Raw genomic sequence first — 21266 nt, 5'->3', positions numbered from 1 at the left:
TTTTCATTGGGTGTACCAATTTTGATAATTTTTAATTTAATCGAAAGCCGATGTTTATCATGTGGTCACATTTAAATTTTATCGAGATCTGAATACAACTTTTGGAGTAATCTTTGGTAATGCATATTTACTTGACTACTTTTTCGTCTACTTATACTTCAATATCTAGGTATATATGTTTTGATTTATCTCAATTTGAGCCTTGTGATATACAATGGCATACTAAGAAAAATGGTACAAGAAGTATAAATCCGTTTATTTTACTATTTACTTTTCCATACGGACGATTTTTTACATTATTATTAGATATTGCTGATCAAATAGGAACTGACATGTTGTTGCCGTATCGTTAGCTGCGTTGGCGCTGGGGTCACAGCACTGGTTGTTGCGTTTAGTAAAAATTTAATTTTTATTTTAAAATTAGTTTTTAGTTAAATATTACTAATTATTACAGGTAATTTATTTTTTCATATTTTATGCGAGGCGATTGTTTTAACTTCATTTTATTTTAATTGGCTGTATATACATAAATAAATATATAGAATAGTATTAAGCGTAATCCTGTGTGCATGTAGTGTTTGCTTTTAAACAATTTAGCATAGTTTCATTGTAATAAGAACTAGGCTAGGCATTCCTGCAAAAGTAGGCATTTAGTGCTAAGCCGGCCGCGCGTAATAATACTTCGCGCGGACACTGCGGCAGTGAACTCGCATTGCAAACGTGACCCCGCCGTCAGTGACACAGTGCAGAATTAAGCAGTAGAATAATTTTATTTGGCTTTAAAATAGAAAGGCATTTATTATGATCATTTTTTATAGTAGTGATAAATAATATCTAGTTTCGTAAGTAAATGAAAGAAGTAAAAGATTTTAGGGTTATTTATTTTAAAGACTGTTTGACATAAATAGAATAAAGGGTATCAAATGAAACAAATTACATTTTAAATTTAAAAAATTATTATGTATTATCTCAATAAAATAGTCTGTAATTAAATTAGTTCTCCGATGTTGATGAATTTTAAAATTACTTCATCGGCATAGGCGTAAAAATATAACAGACAGACTGACTTTTGAATTTTGTATTTGTATTTACTTAAAATAAAAAAATAATTGTATTTGCTCGCAAACGAAAAAAAAACGACTTCAATTACATCGACAAGTAATACAACGTAGGTAGACGAAAAAAAGTCAAATAAATACGCATTATCAAAGATTACTCCGAAAATTGTAATTAGATATCGAATAAATTTAAATATGACCACATGATAAACATCGGCATTGATTAAATTAAAAATCATCAAAATCGGTACACCCAGTAAAAAGTTATGTGGATTTTCAAGGGTTTCCCTCGATTTCTCTGGGATCCCATCATCAGATCCTTATTTCCTTATCATGGTACACCACACCTGGGATATCTCCTTTCTAACAAAAAAGGATTATCAAAATTGGTTCATAAACGACGAAGTTATACCCAAACATACCTTAATTTTTTTTTAAGTCGGATAAAAAGTATAGTGCAACCTACTGACCTACATATAAGAAATTATTATGACAACATAAGCTTACTGATTTCTCTGACCATGTCTACTTATCTCAATTGAGGAAATTAAAAGGTTAACGTGCAATTTAGTGTCTACACTTCGTTTACATTTATTTGGCCTTCGAATAATTGGAACATTGTTTTATTTATATTGTTTTATATAAAGGTATTAACGATTTTTTTTTCTCTTTACTTGTCTTCATGGCCTTCAAATTAAAGTGTAAAATAAATTCAATAAATAAAATTTCCTAAGCTAGATCAAAATCAATGCAAATTCACGGCCTTTTGCGGGTATTTAACTATTAAAGCTGGGTTAAGAAAGATTCCAATGCATAATTATGTATTTATTTACTTTCATTATTGACAATGGATTGACGGGTCGGTAACTGACAGCGGCTGAACAAAATGAAACTCCAACAAGTACTTTTATTGACTTTATAAAAAAAATATATAAATGTGATACAATTTCTTCTATAACCTTTAAATATCATATAGCTGACAAAGGTCAAAGTTTAACATAGGTAAAAATTTATTTATATGACTTAATGTTTTGTATTGAATCAGATATTTTTTCTGAGTAAGCAGGAACTATCATTTGAAATACTGATGAAAATAATTAAAAAAAAAAAACTAGTTAAAATTTTGTTTAAGAAATATTTTTTTCTTTTTTATAAATTCGGAATTTGTAAATTTTCAGTCAATTTTCGGTATTCTTAAATTTATTGTTTCCAAACGAAATAGTTATTAAAAATATTTACTTTTATTTTCATTGTTTACTGGATTCCCGCAAATAGTAAAGAATTCAAGTCGCTTAGAAAATAAAATTATAAATTACTATCATTTATTATTTGGCATCACCTAATCAGATATTTAGTTGTGATTTGTAGGTCACTGACACTGTCATATAATAGAGTTCTAAATTCAAGTTAATTTAATAAACAGCTAAGATATAAAAATATTTATTAGGTTACATGATATTTATTTTGATTTTTCTCCGAAGTCGTTGTTGCTGCCTAAGTTTTAGATTGCGTGTAACTTTCAAACAGGAGTTCTGCCTTATTGTCAACTTAATAAAGACAATATCAATATGTGTGAACCTGAATTTTTTTTTTCAAAAATAAGTGTGTGTTTGTGAGTCAGCTTCGATAAGCGACTGTAGTATATTCTACAAGAGCTATTGTATATAGTTTTCCCCAAGTTTACGCCAGACATCCCGGTTTTCCGCAATCCTCATCCAGACTAAACCGGCAATCTTAAGTAGATTGTTGGTCCAGCGGGTCGGGGGGTGTCCCACACTGTATATGCTATTATTATTAGTATTATTAGTATTACAGTAATATTCAAAAAATTTAATGTACCATTTAATTACGCTTCAGCCTGTAATATCCCAATGAAGAGAATAGGCTTCTTTCGCCATATAGGAGAAGGCTTAATCAAACACGAGGCTCCAATGCGGGTTGACGGATATATTTCCTACTATGAGTACTCCGATGCACAGTGGGGAGATCCACAAAAACAAACATCCAAACCGAATAGCTTTAAGTGATTACTCATACCATTACACCAGAGCGATTGTTGTGAGCGGTAGTATTTTATTAGTTCGTGTATAAAATATAAAGTGAAGACTAAGCCCATGTAGTGTTTCCTTTTAAATTTGATACAGTCTGAATGTATTCAAATTGTTGATAAATTATTTATGTTTATCTATAATAAATATTTGACGCCGACAAAGTGTGTACCAGCTTATCTTTACGAACGTAAATCAAAGGATCCGTTTTTTAGTTGTAAAAGTACTGATCTGATTTTAATAATTTATTCACCAACAAGAAGTACATTATTCAAAAGTCACATAGGCTGTAAAAAGTCGCTCTCGTCGTATGTGCTGCTCATAGATGTATATTGGAAAACATTAATATTAACACGGATGGGTTTTGGATAATTGATGATATTTTTACGCTAAACCCGACAAGTTGCAAAAACCGTTCTTGGCTAGCTGTGTCAAATAAAGAGTCAGGTGGTTACACGCAACGCAATAAAAAAAAACCTTGGGACACTTTTAGCCAACGAAAATTTTAGAATTGCTGTCGGTGTCCTGTTGGCAGCTCCACTGTGTTTTGAACACAGGTGTCCGTGCTGAAAAGAGCTTGAAGGGCTATACGGCCTTTCCTGCAATAAGAGTTCAGGTTTGTTTCTCCGTCCCGGTTCCCTAAATAAAATAATAAAACGAGCTCTTGCCACCATTAAATTTCCTGCTCTTATCGAGCTCACAAGAATTAGACGCGATGACGGCAAGAGACCCGATGAATTGACTTTCACGACTTTGAAAAGGGGACGAGCGCCTTTGTGGGATGCAGCCTTCGTTGATACGCTTGCTCCATCCAATTTCGGAGAAACAATTTTAAGAGCGGGAGCCGCGGCGGAAAAAGCTGGAACGACTCATCATCTCTACAGCCTATTGCAGTCCACTGCTGGACATAGGCCTCCACAAGTTCGCGACAAAAATGGCGTGAACTCATGTATGTTGCCCGCAGGGCTGGCTTTGTCGCACCGAAGACGCTGCTGCCCGTCTTCGGCCTGTGTATTTCAAAGCCAGCAGTTGATGGCTATCCCGCCATCGGTCGGCTTTATTAGTTCTAAGGTAGTAGTGGAACTGTGTTAACCCTTAGTCGCCTATTACGACACCCACGGGAAGAGAGGGGGTGGCTATATTCTTTAATGCCGTAGCCACATAGCATGAAACGATTAAAATGCACAAATATTCGTCACTGTTAAGGAACGCCTAATATTTTCTGATAGCAATCCAACAACAACACGTATCGTTCCTTATTCGTCGGTATCAAGTTAGTTTAGGTGAAGTTAGTTTATGTGAAGTTAGTTCATGTGAAATTAGTTGCTGATCTTACTTTAAATTCTGCTATTTTGTAAACCCTTCCCTCTTCCTTCATTCGACATTCGGCTTGGACACTTGTAAAACAGCAAAGTATAATTAAATATTGAAAAATTTCAATTTTGAATTTTATTAAAAAATTGTAAATTATCCACTACGAGACGTAACAGTCACTCAGTCAGTCAGTGACTCCAAATTACTTGTTCGTGCCCTTTGCTGTCAAAACACTTGGAACTTGGAGTAGCAGTGATTTTTTTTAAAGATTTAACTCTTCGTTTTATATCCACAGGTGACAAGAGTTTGGTGCATTTATTCCTCAGTGAATCAGCAGAACAATACAACGGTGAAATGCTGTCAGCATCCTCGGCACCATTCCACGCGGATATTATTTATACCGTAACTAATTCTATATGTGGTAGCTTGTTATTAAGTTTTGTTTTATTCATATTCTGTATTAGTTATAGTTATAATAAGCTGTAAGCTATCCTAATAATATAATATAAAATAGGTAACTATTTGTAAATGTTTAGTTCTTAAGTTGTGAATTGTAAAAACATATGAGTATGAAACACATGTATGTTACATCAGAACTTTTGATCGTGTGGACCGATTTCGACAAATTTTATTTTAATCGAAAGATGGTGTGTGCCAATTGGTCCCATTTAAATTTATTTGAGATCTAAGAACTACTTTTCGAGTTATATCTAATAATGCGTTTTTACTTGACGCTTTTTTCGTCGACCTACATTGTATTATACCGCATAACTTTCTACTGGATGTACCGATTTTGATAATTCTTTTTTTGTTGAAAAGAGGATATCCCAAATTTAGTACCATGATAAGGAAACCAGGATTTGATGATGGGATCCCAGAGAAATCGAGCGAAACTCTTGAAAATCCGCAATAACTTTTTACTGGGTGTACCGATTTTCATAATTCTTTTTTTTGTTGGAAAGAAGATATCCCTAGTTTAGTACCATGATAAGGAAACCAGGATCTGATGATGGGATCCCAGAGAAAACGAGGGAACTTCTTGAAAATCCGCAATAACTTTTTACTGGGTGTACCGATTTTAATAATTTTTAATTTAATCGATAGCTAATGTTTGTCATGTGGTCACATATAAATTTTATTGAGATCTGATTACTACTTTTTGAGTAATCTTTGATAACGCGTAGTTACTTGACTATTTTTGCGTCAATCTACGTTGTATTACTCGTCGATGTAATTGAAGTCGGTTTTTTTTTTCGTTTGCGAGCAAACACAATTATTTCGATAATACATCGATTTCTTAATTCGGAACTTACCAAACAAAAAAAAAAATTGTTCAAAGTTGCTTAGAAGTTATGGGCATTCATTTTGCTGATTCACTTTTTTTATGTCGGTTTTATGACAATTCAACGTCATTTTAATGATAATACACTATGATTTAATTAGTTATTAATGTGAATGAACAACCAATTTGAATAATTGATTCAGCAAAGAAGAATCAACAAGTATCTCAACAGTTACTCTTTTAAAATACAACTTTATATCGAGTATAAAAATATGCGTTACTAAGCTTACACGTATTGAAATATTTAAGAAAATCTTTTAGTTTTTTTTTATTTATAATATATCCTCAGAAATTGATTCTTGCTTTTGTGGGGTCAGAGGAAAGTCAGATAAGAGCAAAATTAACGGACTAATATCGTAATTGTGCTAATTTTAATTATCATCAAGTCAGCAAACTTTTGTATAATGTTCATTATCGTCGTAAAATATTTGCAAGGGTCGTTTTGAAGCTCAAGTAAATTTTGTAGATTTAAGCATGATTTAAAACTTTTTGCTCGGTTACATTTTGCTTTCGACTACACTCCTTTATTTTACTTAACGTTTAATGCGTAAAATCTTTAACGCTGTAATGAGTAACAGTACTTAAATTTGTGGATATTAAAAAAATGAATCATCATATTTGTGGCATACAATTATTTTTAGTATATATAAGCCTTATGTGATGTTTTGGCAATTTTATTGACCTTGATATACTTCGAGTAAGTTTTGCAAACAGAGTAGGTATTGCTTTTTACTTTCTTACAATAATTATGTAAAGAGAGTCAAGTAAGATATTTAAGAATAAATGTTTAAGAGTCAAGTAAATTTTTAAAACAAAATAAAAAAATAAAATGAAAAATTAAAATAAATTATTGATAATTATCAAGTACCTATAGCACATTAATCCTTCATAAATGTTACTTCTTCATTAACTTTCTTAATCTCTCTGTCTCTCTCTTCATTATACAATAATAAAATTTGCCTTGAAAAGTACGTTGTTTGGACGTATAGTTTGGAAGATACGCGAAGATGAACATTAACGTGGATTAGACCGTTGCTTGGCGTAATCGTATTTATGGATTTACTCAGAGTATACATGGAATTATTAAGGCGAACTAGTAGATATAAAAATACTACATCGATATTTAATTAATCATTTACTATCTTTATTACATTCCAATTTAATATTACACTCTATGTACATTTAACTCTTCTCTATTCCAACTCTACAAAAAAACACATATATAAAACTTAAAACTCAGTGGTCACTCAAAATAATTAAAAGTTATTGAATCTCAACTAATGTTATCTTATTAAATCTAATCCACATTTAATTTTCTAAATGAACCCGCCATTGATAGACATTGATCGTTAAATTTGTCTACACTTCTGAAATCTTCATTTGTTTTTGCTAATCTGCATTCATTGAAATATTTCGTGAATTCTTCTGAAGCCAATAAATCCATTAAGTCATCTGGAAATATATTAAAAGAAAATTAAATATATGTCATTTTCAAAATATGCATTGAAAATTGAATATTATATACGAAGACTAATTAAAAAAATTCTTAGAATGAAGTCCTTCTTGTATTTTATCGATATATTTATTCAAAAATATTGTGCAAAAATTATTACGTAAAATAAGATTGTAAAGGATACTGTATGAAACTGTACGATGACTATGTCTGTTACCTCAGAACTTTCTACTGGGTGGACGAATTTCGATGGTTCTTTTTTTATCGAAAGGTGGTACTTGTCATATAGTCTCATTTAAATTTAATCGAGATTTGACAAGTATTTTTTGTATTTACTTGACTGTTTTTTCGTCACCCTACGTTGTATTATACCTCATAACTTTTACTGGATGTACCGATTGTAATATGATCAAAACTTTGATGACGCGTATTTACGTCACGGTGCGGGGGTGTGCCTGTGCTCATGTTAAGTACTTTGTCGCGACGCCCTCTATCGGAATCCAGTAAAACTACTTCAGTGACTGTCAATCAAATGATTTTATATGGCCACACTTACTATAACGTAGTGAGCTGTATTATCCACTAGATGGCAGTAATAGTTTTTTTCTTTATTAATATATTTTAAGCGTTTAATTTTTGAGTTATCGCTAATAATGGAACTTGACTATTTTTTGTCGACCTACGTTATATAATACCTCATAAATTTTTACTGAGCGGACCGGTTTCGATGGAGGAGGTTCTCGATTCGATTGTTTTTTTTAACCGACTTCAAAAAAAGGAGGAAGTTACTCAATTCGACCGTATACATATTATGTATGTTCGGGGATGAGCCCGTCGTTTATGGACCGATTTCTATAATTCTTTTTTCGTTGGAAAAGAGATATCCCTAGTTTGGTACCATGATAAGGAAATCAGGATCTGACGATGGAGTCCTAGAGAAATCAAGGGAAACTCTCGAAAATCCGCATAACTTTTTACTGGGTGTACCGATTTTGATGATTTTTAATTTAATCGAAAGCCGATGTTTATCATGTGGTCATATTTAAATTTCATCGAGATCTGATTACAACTTTTGGAGTAATCTTTGATAATGCGTGTTTACTTGACATTTTTTTTGTCTACCTAAGTTGTATTACTTGCCGATATAATTGAAGTCGGTTTTTCTTCGTTTGTCTGCAAACACAATTATCTTATGTTTCTTCAGAACTTTTGACTTCTGAAGTGTGCAGAATATTTTACTTTAGTCGTTTGGTATAAAGCACACTTGTTTTGTTTTTTGATGTTATAGGCCGAATCGTGATTGAAGGTGATGACTTGCGATAGTCAACTTACTTTTCTACATCATCTATACAAATAAATAAAATTGGAGTGTCTGATTGTAATATTAAAATAACCGCTTTTTACTAAATTAATATGTATGCATACACGGTATCTACATATACCTAAACAAATTTTTTTATAATGTTTGTCTATCTGTCTGCTTGTTCCGACTAAACTCTGAAACGGCTGGACCGATTTTGACGGAAATTTCACTGGCAGATAACTGATGCAACAAGAAGTAACTTAGGCTACTTCTACTTTTTTTATAACTGTGATCTCAACAATAACTATTTTGTTAAATTTCACGCGGACGAAGTCGCGGAACCAGCTAGTATTACATATTTCGTAACGCTCTCGTCACGCAATAAACCCGAAATAAAATCTACTTTACTATAAATAATAACATTCATAAGACCGCCTTTGTGCATAGTATTGTTTTGCAAATTTTATTTTTAAAGATGTATGTTATGTAATATGCACAATAAAGTATATTTCTTCTTCTTATTCTTCTTTTCATAAGCTAGGGTTCAGATATATAGAAATTTTGTTTCTGTCATCTCACCGCTCAGCTCTTTCATTGGTTTTTCGTCACCTCCAAAATCTTTTGGTAGTATTTCTCTTGGTAAATGATCATACAATCCTTCCGCAGTATTGTGTACGTAAATTCGCTGTCGTAGTTTTGAACTCAGTACTTGTCTAAACACTGTAATAATAGCATCCATTGCTTTTGATGTTGTTACAAAATGGATTCCTTTTATTCTAAATTTATATCCTTCCTGCAAATATACCATAAGGACATAAAGCACTCACGTAATCCACCTTTTTATTTTAACTATTTTATTTTCATATATTAGTAATTATTCTCTAAAAGAGCAATTTGGTGAAAAACTTCGACATAACTGACTTTATTACACGGCTATTATTGTTTCATGAATTATTCAATTCTTTCTCGTACCAATCTCAAGTGGTAGTGACGCTATAAATACTTATAAATATCTATGCGAAGTAGGCATTTACTGAAAAAGAAAGTGTGTGTGTGGCAGCTTCGACGCACGACTGGAGATTACTCCTTCAGATCGACTGTCTAAATAGGCACAAAAGAGTTTACTAGTCTAAGAAAAAGATTAATACCATATTAAATGGCAAATAAACTAATCAAACAACGTAATCTGTTAATGATACGTTACGATGAAATGGTGTAATTAGAAAACGTTGAAATGAACGAAAACGCCTTTACATTTTAGGCGATAGATGGCGTTACGAGAAATGTAGCGAGATCATTCGTTCAGTAGATTTTACTCCTCATATTTTTTTCATACCAGGGGCCTTCTTTGAAAATCGATTCTTAAGGAGTAAATATTAAAATTGTATAATCATAACTCTAATTAAGTATTAACAATGTATAAAAACACAACTCGTAACTTTCCTGCTGTACTTTCTTTATGATATTGGAAATACACGATAAAACTAAACACTCCTTCAACAGTAACAAATATAAATTATTAAAGTTATGTGACATTTTTAAGTCAGTTGAGGTTAAATAAAACAGTAATAGTTACCACAATTATTGAGATGATTTGTCGGAAATCAACCAAGTTGATAACCTTAACTAATTCCACAACATTACAATCTCGAGTATCAAATATACCAACTTTTTTGTGACTATAATCGTAGGCATGTGCGAACTCGCATATCTGAAATGAAATTAGACGTTTCTAATTATCTTATGAAAAAACTGTTCATAATTCTCTTACAACTTTGTAATAGTCATATTTTTTTCTGAAGAGATCGGCAAACAGGCGTACAGCCCACCCGATGGTATGTGGTTACCGTAGCATATAGACGCCTACAACACCAGAAGCATCGCAAGCGTGTTGCCGAACTCTTCCCCATGAGCTATGGCCACCTTACTCACCATAGGAAGACAACACTACTTGAGAGCAATATTATTTCGCTGTGAGCGAGGTTGGGTTCTATCCCCAGATGGGTTTCTCCAGATTTTGAGCAGGATTCTCGTATATCTTGCATATACCTTTTTTTTACGTGAAGAAAATCCACCATGGATACCCTCCGGTGCGTTATGCAGAACCAGAGAGTTATGTCAGACTCCTATTGACTAAAAAAAACTATCATGTGTGAGCCGTCGTTCGCCTGGGTGGGGCAAAATGGGGTCGCTACCTCAGCTCCTTAAATCCATCAAAATAAAGTTGTTTCCTTAATTGGGTTGCAAAAGCACTTTTAGTTCTTTATCTTTGAATCTATTAATTGTAGTTAAAGCGAGGCGACTGCTATTTCAGATTTTAGATTAATCTGGGAAGAAACTTAACAGTCACTATTTTATTATTATGTATCTTTAATGAAGGCGTGCTACTAGATAAATAATACCAACATTACTAAGATCTGCTGTGTGCTGTGTGGCTACGGCACTAAAGAATTTAGCCACCCCCTCTCTTCCCGTGGGTGTCGTAAGAGGCGACTAAGGGATAACAAGGTTCCACAACCACCTTGGAACTTAAGAAGCCGACCGATGGCGGGATAACCATCCAACTGCTGGCTTTGAAATACACAGGCCGAAGACGGGCAGCAGCGTCTTCGGTGCGACAAAGCCAGTACTGCGGTCACCAACCCGCCTGCCCAGCGTGGTGACTATGGGCAAAACACATGAGTTCACGTTATTTTTGGCGTAAACTTGTGGAGGCCTATGTCCAGCAGTGGACTGTATAGGCTGTAATGAATGAATGAATACTAAGATCCTCTTGACTTATGTAAACTTTTATTCGAGTGATAAAGAAGCTTGAATTATCAACTCTACCTGCGCTATTAATAACAGTGCTATCGCTATCTCTATATAGCGTATGCTCAGGAGGTCTGTGTCTCTTAATAACCATAGAAACACAACACCACTTGAGAACGGTATTATTTAAGTGTAGTTTTCTGTAAGAGACTTCCTCAGTCAGGCAGTTCCAAATTTTGGGCAGTATTTTTCCTGCTGTGCCTTATCGCATTAAAATGATATTGAATTTGATTGAATAAGTAAATTTCAGATGCAATTCAGTTTGGAAATTCCTAATATGTCAAAATTATATATATACGTTTCCATTAATGACGTGCAGGCTTTTGAAGTAAGAGTGAAAATTTTTGCTTATTTGTGTGCGAGTACCTTTTAAATATAATTATAATGGTCTAACATATTTATAGAGATCTTACGAAGGTTTTACACGTATCAGGATGTTTAATGTATTATTTTTGCGTTTATAACCTTTGGTTTATCACCGTATAGTATTTTGTACGTAACAGCTTATATATAATCTTTATGATTAATTTTGTTACTAGAAACCACTTGTTACGTCTAATATACATGACAGTAATGTAAAAGAAAATCTTTGCAGCTGCAATAAAGCCTGCTTGTAAAATAGTTATTACTGTACACATAATCAAGAGCAGACATTGTAATGGATAAGACCGCGCTAATCTCCAATTATACTTAATTAACATTACAATAAAGTTACGATAATTTATAGTATAGCCACTACCTTTCTTCCCATGTCCTCGTTCCCATTCCGATAATAAAGTTCCACTACCGCCTTGGAACTACTGAAGCCGATTGATGGCGGGATAACCATCCTATCTTCTCTTCATATTATCTTATCTTTTATCATATTATCTTATCTGGCTTCTTAAATACACAGACCGAAAATGGGTAGCAGCATATTTGGTGTGATAAAGCCAGCCCTGCGGTTACCAATCCGTTTACTCAGCGTGGTGACTATGAGCATGGGTACTGTGACGAGTAACGAGATAGATTTCAACATAACGGATAAAAGACATATATATTCAAAGATGTCTCAATGGTTAATAGGCTTAGCACCGGCAGCAACCGCTGGCTGTTACGGGGCTCTTTGAATATAAACCTACGCGAAGAGCAGGTCCGCTTGATGAAATCTAATCTCCGACCTACACTGTCCTAAATACTTTGTGGCTCCGAGTAGTTTCAACTGGAACTTCAAAACCGACTCGATTTGCTAGAAACTACTCGCAACGTGGACGAGATGACCGACAACGTTGTGAATACGGTGGTGCACTGGGGCGTAGACACTTTCCGCCGACGAAGTCAACGCTGCAGTCCAAACTTTTACCGCTAGGCAAAACCGTCTATTTGAATTTCTACTGTCAACAGCTGATGGGACTTAAGCAAAGAATTGAGAATAAGCGACCAGAATTGATCAAGAGAAAAGGCGTGGTCTTTCGTTACGACAACACCCACAAACGTCTTTAACCATTCATCAAAATTGCACTGTGATGTGTTAGTGCATCTACCATATAGGCCCGATTTTGCACCCTCAGATTTCTATCTGTTTCGGCCTCATTAGAATTATTTAGGTACTGTAAAGTAAATATCAAGAGAGGTCTGTCAAAATTACTTCCTACTAAATTTTTTAGTTTCATTTCATCATCTTTTATTTATTGGTAACCACCTGTTTTTTTTTTATATAACAGCGTAAGCACTTATATATCAGATTGGATATGGACAAATGGAAGATTTATTGTAAAAATAGGATGTTAAAACTTACCATAAGACTGTATTTGTAAACGTCGAAAGGATTTGGAAAATCGTCGCCCACAACTCTTGCAATAAAGACCCTGTCGTGATCTTTTGTCATTTTTGGTATCAATGAACAATATCTGAAATTAAAATTAATACTATGCGATACTACAACATTTCATAAGAATCAATCATCTTCATGAACATTCATGAAGCACAAGGGCAAACCTACGTCGAGGTCGTCGTCGTCCATACAAAGATCGAGAGGCTACAAATCCACAACAGTGTGCCTCATGCGGTGGTAGCGGTGACAAGACACACTAAATAAGTATGTGTATATTGTAGCATATATTTTTATTAGCACGTGGTTTCGTTCCTGCTGATGTATAATAGCACAGTTATGCACTAGCGTTGCTATTTACTTTTTCTAGGCGACTGATTTAATTTTTTGGAATACCCTCGTATCGTATTACGTTGCGGTGCACCTTAGGGGGTAGTTGTGTCGCGACACACGGGGTTTGCTGTATATAAGGCTCAGGACGTGTGTTGCGGGCCTTTTTTTGCTCTTTTCTCTTTTTTTTGGATTGGCTTCTCTCGCCGTCTTAAGATCTGAGTGCAATTAATTGTGGGTGAGTCATTGTAGTTCTTATAGGTTTAAGCTTTGCTGAAGTGTAAGTTGATTTTGTGAGTTGTTGAAAAAGAAGATTAAGTTTCTGTAGGATTTCCTTTTTACTCTCTCTCTTGTGTCTCGTGTTGGAAATTGTGGATGACTCTCTAACCCAACAAACAATTTTCTAACACGTAGCACTGGCGCCCAACGTAAATTCTATAATATTTAAAATTATTTGTTTGTCGGTGAATTATTTTAATTATTTTATTTTGTAGGGTATCGCATTGGCACTCAATTTTTTTTTTCTTATTCCTGGCAAGTGGTTTTCTCTGGGTATGTAAAGGATCTTGTCCTTGTGTCTTTGTGTGTTTTGTGTTTTGTGAATTGTGTTAAATTATTACTTTTCATTTTTATTAATTAAATTTGATTACTGTTTCGTTTAGGTTGTGTATTTATATTGGTATGTTTAAAATTTAAAGTTAATATTTAAAAGTTTTTATTTGAATTTAAAAGATTTGTCCGAGCGTAGTCACCGTTTTTGCATTGTTAATCGTTCCTTGCTAAAAATTTTCAGTTACCTACTTTTTGTATTAATTATTTCTTGCTCAATAATTTTTGCCGTAACTAAATTTTTTTGACTACCCTCTATTAACGAATATTTTTGCTTACTTTGTACTTTCTTTGTTACATTTTAACATTAATTTAAATCGAACTTTTATTTGTACTTTTTGTTTCGTTTAAATTTTATTATTGTGCTACGATGACTCACTCAATAAAATTCGTATCCCTGCCTAAGGCTGAGTTAGAATATGAGGTGGTTGTTCGGAATGAGGAGCCAGCTGCCACGGTTTTAGCTTTACGTAAACAAATATTACAATTGTCGGAATTGTTACCGTCAGAGGAGATTTTGGTCAGTCCGTTGGATATTATAACCGATTTGGCAGGTATTAGTGACACTTTGATAAAAGTGAAATCAATTATTAATATATTTTAGTTATAATAAATTTTAGTTTTCGGTAGGGAGTTAGTGTCGTGTGGTTCGCATTATTTGGACTCTGATAGTATAGAAAATATGATTTTTACTCCTCGTGACTGTTATGCGGAGAACTTAGGTCAGTTGGCGAGTATTTTCGATAAAGTTCAATTTCGGTTGTATGCCGCTCATTTAAAAAATACTTCAAGTTATAATTTGCGTCGTAGGACTGCGGAATTTAATGTTGGTGATCTTGTTTATAAGAAAACTTACTTCTTGAGTGATAAAGATAAATACTTTTCTAAGAAATTAGCGCCTAAATTTATCAAATGTCGAATTGTTGGTAAAAGATCTCCTCTTGTATACGTATTACAGGATATGAATGGTAAAGATCTTGGGGTTTGGCATATTAAAGATTTGAAGTTAACAGGAAGTTCTGGTAGTAAGGGTAATTGATATTTGTTTTCTTTTTGTTTTAAATCTATATTACGTATTCCATTTTTGAGACGGGTGATGATCTCATTTTTTTTATTTTGTGCTTATACAAGTACATGACTTATGATAGTTGTGTGTTGGGTACATCTCTAATGTACTTTTGGTGTTTATTTTTGTTGAGTTATTCCACTGAGCAATAACTTAATTTGTGTGTGTTGGGTGCATCTCTAACGTATCTACTCACTCATATTATTTTGTTTAAAGCCTACGCCATAAGTTGTTGTTGTTGTGTTACAACTTAATTCTGGAACGGGTGGCGATTCCACATATTATTTTATTCTATTGAATATATATTCGATTCTAATTGTGTTATGCACATTCTAAAGCCTACATCGGGAATACGGTATTAAATATGGATTAAAAAGAAAAAAAAAAATTGTTAAATTAAAAATTTTAAGTAGCTGCTGAGTGGTGCTCATTTATAGACCGTCACTCTGAGTGTCAGGGCGTTAATTGTCTAGGTCGGTTAACGCACGTTGATAGTTGAATTTCAGGATGTTGTATGTTAGTGACGTATGATTGGGTCGTAAGACAGTGTTGCAGTGAATTCAAAATTATATGTGGTGTTTTTGTAATTCGATTATCTCTTATGATTAATCTATCAAAAAATTTTATTTTCTCTTAGTATGGAGTTAAATTTTATAATCCCTTCCTGAGCTTACCAGATTTTCTCCTTACATTAGTTTTTTTTAGAATTTTGCCAGAGATGCAAAATTCTTCTCTGTCCCCGACAGAGGGGGGTATTGTAGCATATATTTTTATTAGCACGTGGTTTCGTTCCTGCTGATGTATAATAGCACAGTTATGCACTAGCGTTGCTATTTACTTTTTCTAGGCGACTGATTTAATTTTTTGGAATACCCTCGTATCGTATTACGTTGCGGTGCACCTTAGGGGGTAGTTGTGTCGCGACACACGGGGTTTGCTGTATATAAGGCTCAGGACGTGTGTTGCGGGCCTTTTTTTGCTCTTTTCTCTTTTTTTTGGATTGGATTCTCTCGCCGTCTTAAGATCTGAGTGCAATTAATTGTGGGTGAGTCATTGTAGTTCTTATAGGTTTAAGCTTTGCTGAAGTGTAAGTTGATTTTGTGAGTTGTTGAAAAAGAAGATTAAGTTTCTGTAGGATTTCCTTTTTAATCTCTCTCTTGTGTCTCGTGTTGGAAATTGTGGATGACTCTCTAACCCAACAAACAATTTTCTAACACGTAGCAATATGTCTGTGTGCATGTATGAGTGTGAGTGTATATATACATAAAAAAGTCCGTTAGCGTCGGACCACGTCCTTTACTAGTCACGGGACTGTCGAATTGTAGTTTGAATAATAAATCGCCTGTAGTATTGAAATGCATAATATTCAACAAAAGGCATGGACATTTTAGAGCCCGTAGATGTTAATTTTAAATTCAAAAAAAATCCTTATTCTGACTGATCTTCCCGATTAACTAAATTGAATGCCAATCCATCGATTTGACAAATGTGACGTTTGGTTGATAATACATGGTAAACCGTAAAAATGAAACTATAAATCGAAAAAAAGCGTACTTTAAAATAAGGTTCATGAATGTATTTTAACCATTATCATAATACGCGTGGCACGATAAGTGAGCAAAAAATTATTTCAAAATTTTTCCTTAATTTTATTTATATCTACTTACATAGTTTTTAGTATCTTGGAGCTCCTTACATCGAGTGGCTCATAGTAGTTGGGGAGTAAAGTTTTAAAAGTAGCTACTTTGTCCAATTTTTCCTTTAGCCTTTCTATAGAACCTTTACTACTCAATAAACATCTTTCCAGCGAGTGTTTACCTTAAACAATATGACAGTTAAATTACGTATATTTTAAGTGAATTATAATTGTAAACTGTGATGGCGAATAAAATTGAAAATCTGGATTAATCCATTTTTACCCGACTGCCAAGGAAGCAGTCGGAGGCATGAAATTGAAGGATAAGTCAAATCATTCTCTCTTTGTGCATGTCTCCGACTGCATGTTATATACGACTTTGCATAAAGTTTCGAAGGACTACCGTATTAATATATTTTAAATGTACAGCACAAAATGTTTGATATTGTTTCTATTTATTTCGCTGACTTTGTGTGCATATTGAATTTTTATCTTGTTCCAGCTTTTTCAGTTGATTTTCTATTAGTTGTTCTTCACGCAGGCGGGTTTTTTGTTTTTTTATTTAATTATTATTTTATTAAATATGAACTAGCTTTTCCGAGTTTTCTTGGGTGCATTTTTTTATCTAGTGTATAGTTACCCAAACCAGCATGTACCAGTGGAAATTTTAAAACATGTGCGTGTATCTGTTATACACACAGTGGAGTAGCTTTTAAAACTCCTCTTTAGTATGAGAAGGTGCTTTTAACCCAGCATTGTGCTGGTACGCAGTTTTTTTAATACTGTACAATTTTATCCTTGTTTTTGAATATTAGAAATTTCCAGTTAAACATATAAAAATATTTAAAGGTCTTATTTATTTACTTAAAAAATGTTGTGTTATTGATATTTATAAATATAGGAACATTCCAATGATTTAAGAGTTAAATAAAAATTACAACACTAAAACCAATTAGCAAACATATGAACAATCAAATTCACAAGTGTAAAATATATATTTTTTATACCGCTAACTCGGCAAACAAGGGTACGGCTCACCTGCTTGTAAACGATTACCGTAGCCTATAGATGCCTGCAACCCTAAAAGCATAGCAAGCGCGTTGTCAACCCTAACTCTACTCCTCCCCAGCTCTAGTCACCTTACTCACCACAGGAACACAACACTGCTTGAAAGCCGTATTCTTTAGCTGTGATCATCTCTACGGTCGAGATACTTCCTCAGTTGGGCTGCTCCACATTTTGAGAAGGATATTTCTTGCTGTGCCCTACCTCAGTTACGAACTAACTTTTCAACAACAGTAAAAATAGCTTTCATTTCAAGAATATTAACAAAAATAATTGTATGTGCTTACAATATTCCTTCTTAACGAAGTGTTCCTGTTTTTGAATCCATTTTACTAAAATATCAATAGCTTCATCTATTCTTTCTTGACTATCCAAATTGTATATTTTTCTAAGATACTGCAAAGTGTCAGGATTATATTCCAAAGAATGTTTCAATGTTAACTCCATACTGTGTTCACTGAACGTACCGTCTATACTGAAATCATTTTAAAGCTTAAATGATTATATAATTACGGCCTTAATGAGTGAGAGAAGGGTGAAACGTATATATATTAATCTTTGTTATTATGATCGTTCGTTCATTGTTTGCGGTTTTATCATTACAAATTTTTATATTTTTCAATAGAAGTGAATGATTTAAGAAGATACATAAAAATTTGTCAAACAAAAATTACTATTTCTATTTAAAAATGGTTTCATTAGTAGTTGAAACTTTTTGAGTTTTATTTTTTGTTAATCGTTACACATTTAGTGTTACTAACAAAATATTTAATAATGATTAGTTTTGAAAGGGTCTTGAGCGTATCCCATGACCCTCTAATGTGAAAGCCACTCATGCCTCTATAAAATATAAAATATATATGTCAAGTATTAATTTTAGCTTGCGTACTTCATAGATTATTTCGTCGCTATCAGGCCATAATACCGGCCGGTTGGTAGGTACCATTCTATGACGTAGAAAACTTTCTTATGTGAACAACGTGGCAGTTATATCATACGGTATCGCTGATCGCATGACCTTCGCCGATAACTGCTCTCGGTCGACTTGACAAACTCGTTTACAGAAGGAATACAAGTATGTACATATAATTATGAATTTATAGCATGGTCTTATATACAGGTCAAGTAACTAAGCCTTTTTTCAATGGTGAGAGATTTGTACGATAATGTCATAACTTTTCGTTCGAGCTAACGCTACTGTATGTCACTGCTATCGCTGTATGCGGTCACGTGGTGCGGTGGTGACGTTTCATTGTAATTGATTATATTGAATGACGTTCTTCATCGTAATTTGTTATATTGAGTGACGTTCTTCATTGTTATTTGTTATATTGTGTAACATTTCATTGTAATTGGTTATATTTCAAAACATAAATGTGTGACGTGTGATAGTAAAAGAGACATAATGCTATTCTGTTTTTGTTGCACAGCGCACCAAGTGTTATTCATGTCTGTGGCGGCTGTAAACCATTAAGCTGACGTACCCCCACCATTGTAGTTGCCCGACCTGTGTATAAGGCCGTGGTTCATAATCTTTGAATAGAAAAAAAAAACAAAAACAAAAACACGTCGTAACAACATTACTTCTCCAAAATCTATAATATATATAAAAGCGAAAGGTCACTCACTCATCACGAAATCTCCGAAACTAAAAATAAAAATTTAAAATGTATGCTGCTTAATCTTTATATGGTGAGAAGGTATTCAAATAAGGTATCTTTAAAAATCAACTCCTTTTTGGGGTTAAAACGGGGGATAGGCGGTTGGCTCACTCATCACGAAATCTCCGAAACTATAGAAGATGTAAACTTGAAATTTGGCAAGTAGGTTTTTAATAGGGCGTAGACGTTTGTTAAGAACTGATTTTACGAAACTCTAGCCCTAAGGGGATAAAACGGGGGTTGGAAGTTTGTATGAAAGTCATATGTTTTTGGAGTGAGAGACTTGAAATTTAAAATGTATGCTCTATAGATGGCGAGAAGGTGTTCAAATAATGTATCTTTAGAAATCAAAATGCTTTTGGGGTTAAAACGGGGGGTGGTAGGTTGACTCACTCATCACGAAATCTCCGAACTATAACAGGTACAAAGTTGAAATTTGGCAAGTGGGTTCCTTATAGGCATAGACATCCGCTAAGAACGGATTTTATAAAACTCGACTCCTAAGGGGATAAAACGGGGCTTGAAAGTTTGTATGAAAGTCCTATGTTTTTGAAGTAAGAGACTTGAAATTTAAGATGTATGTTCTGTAGATGGTGAGGAGGTGTCCAAATAATGCATCGTAATCTATATATATATATATATAAAAAGAAAGGTCACTAACTCACTCATCACGAAACTCAAAAACCGCTGGAAGGTCCATCCATCTAGGATGAACATAGATGAAATTTGGCAGGGAGGTAGATTATAGTTAGTAGACGTCCGCTAAGAACGGATTTTGCGATATTCCACCACTAAGGGGGTTTATTTGGGGTTTATAGTTTGTATGAAACATATACAGCAGCTACATCTTCACCTGATAGGTTATTTATACTGCAACCTGAAAATAAAACTAAAAATGTGGTGTATAGAGAGGTTTTATAAAAATAACTATTCAATTATACTAAATTGTGCCTTGCAAAATGTTACTCAGTGTGATAAGCATTTCAAGTGACTGAAATAAAAAAATAATTTGCGTTAAACATCTTAATAGTAATGCATTTCTTCATAACCAAGCGGACGTAGTCGCGGGCAACAGTTAGTGTACTATAAAACCAAGTCCCCAAAAGTGTATGTGATCGATTCCCTCAAAATCTACTGCACGGATTTTTATGTGGTTTCACCAACGGATCGGCTAAGCCGATTTTGATGAGAGTTTCACTGGAACTTTGCCGGGAAAATTTTGTGACACACTGATTTCAACGCAGGCGAAGCCGCGGGCACAGCTAGTATTAGTATATTTACACAATTATTATTTATATAGTATAGCCGTATTACTAAGAATTTTCATAATTTTAAAAAATCTGAACAAAAATTTAGAATGTCTTATTTTTGTCCGAAATGTAATTAATGTCTTAATTGATTGACCGTTTCTTTAAAAGCTGAATAAGTAAAACCAAGGTTTTCTGTTTTTTTTTTGCCTTGAAAGGAAAAACGTTTTATTTTTCTTCATGGGAAATAATTTAATTATCCATTTGGTACAAGTTATATTAAGATATTTTTTATTTTATTTTTTTTTTGTTTTGAAAAAAAGGCAAGCAATGATAATATGTAATGATTGACTATAACGCTTTTTAGTTCACCTGTAATGGCAGGGTTTCTTAGCAGAGACTTCTAGCGCTACACGCAGTTTAGCTTTTCTAACACCTTGAGACTCGTACGTCCTTTGCTTTTCCGTACCTAATCGCTAGAGCTGTCCTAATACGGTTTGCCATAAATAACCA

The 21266-nt window shown here is 33.7% G+C and overlaps 1 protein-coding gene across 1 annotated transcript; it reads right to left on the bottom strand.

Annotated features, from left to right (window-relative positions):
* Nucleotides 1–7059: 7059 nt before the first annotated feature.
* LOC123663665 (alpha-tocopherol transfer protein-like) lies at nucleotides 7060–19294 on the bottom strand. The gene is made up of 7 exons (XM_045598332.1): nucleotides 19281–19294; nucleotides 18133–18320; nucleotides 16812–16962; nucleotides 13107–13218; nucleotides 10095–10229; nucleotides 9098–9311; nucleotides 7060–7214 (listed from the first exon to the last, which is right to left on the bottom strand). The coding sequence occupies exons 1-7, from the start codon at nucleotides 19292–19294 to the stop codon at nucleotides 7060–7062; spliced, it is 969 nt and encodes a 322-aa protein (XP_045454288.1).
* Nucleotides 19295–21266: the final 1972 nt, after the last annotated feature.

This window comes from Melitaea cinxia, chromosome 20 (genome assembly GCF_905220565.1).
Source record: "Melitaea cinxia chromosome 20, ilMelCinx1.1, whole genome shotgun sequence".
NCBI lineage: Eukaryota > Metazoa > Arthropoda > Insecta > Lepidoptera > Nymphalidae > Melitaea > Melitaea cinxia.
Note: the sequence above shows the minus strand (reverse complement) of the source record. Positions and strands in the feature narration are given on the sequence as shown.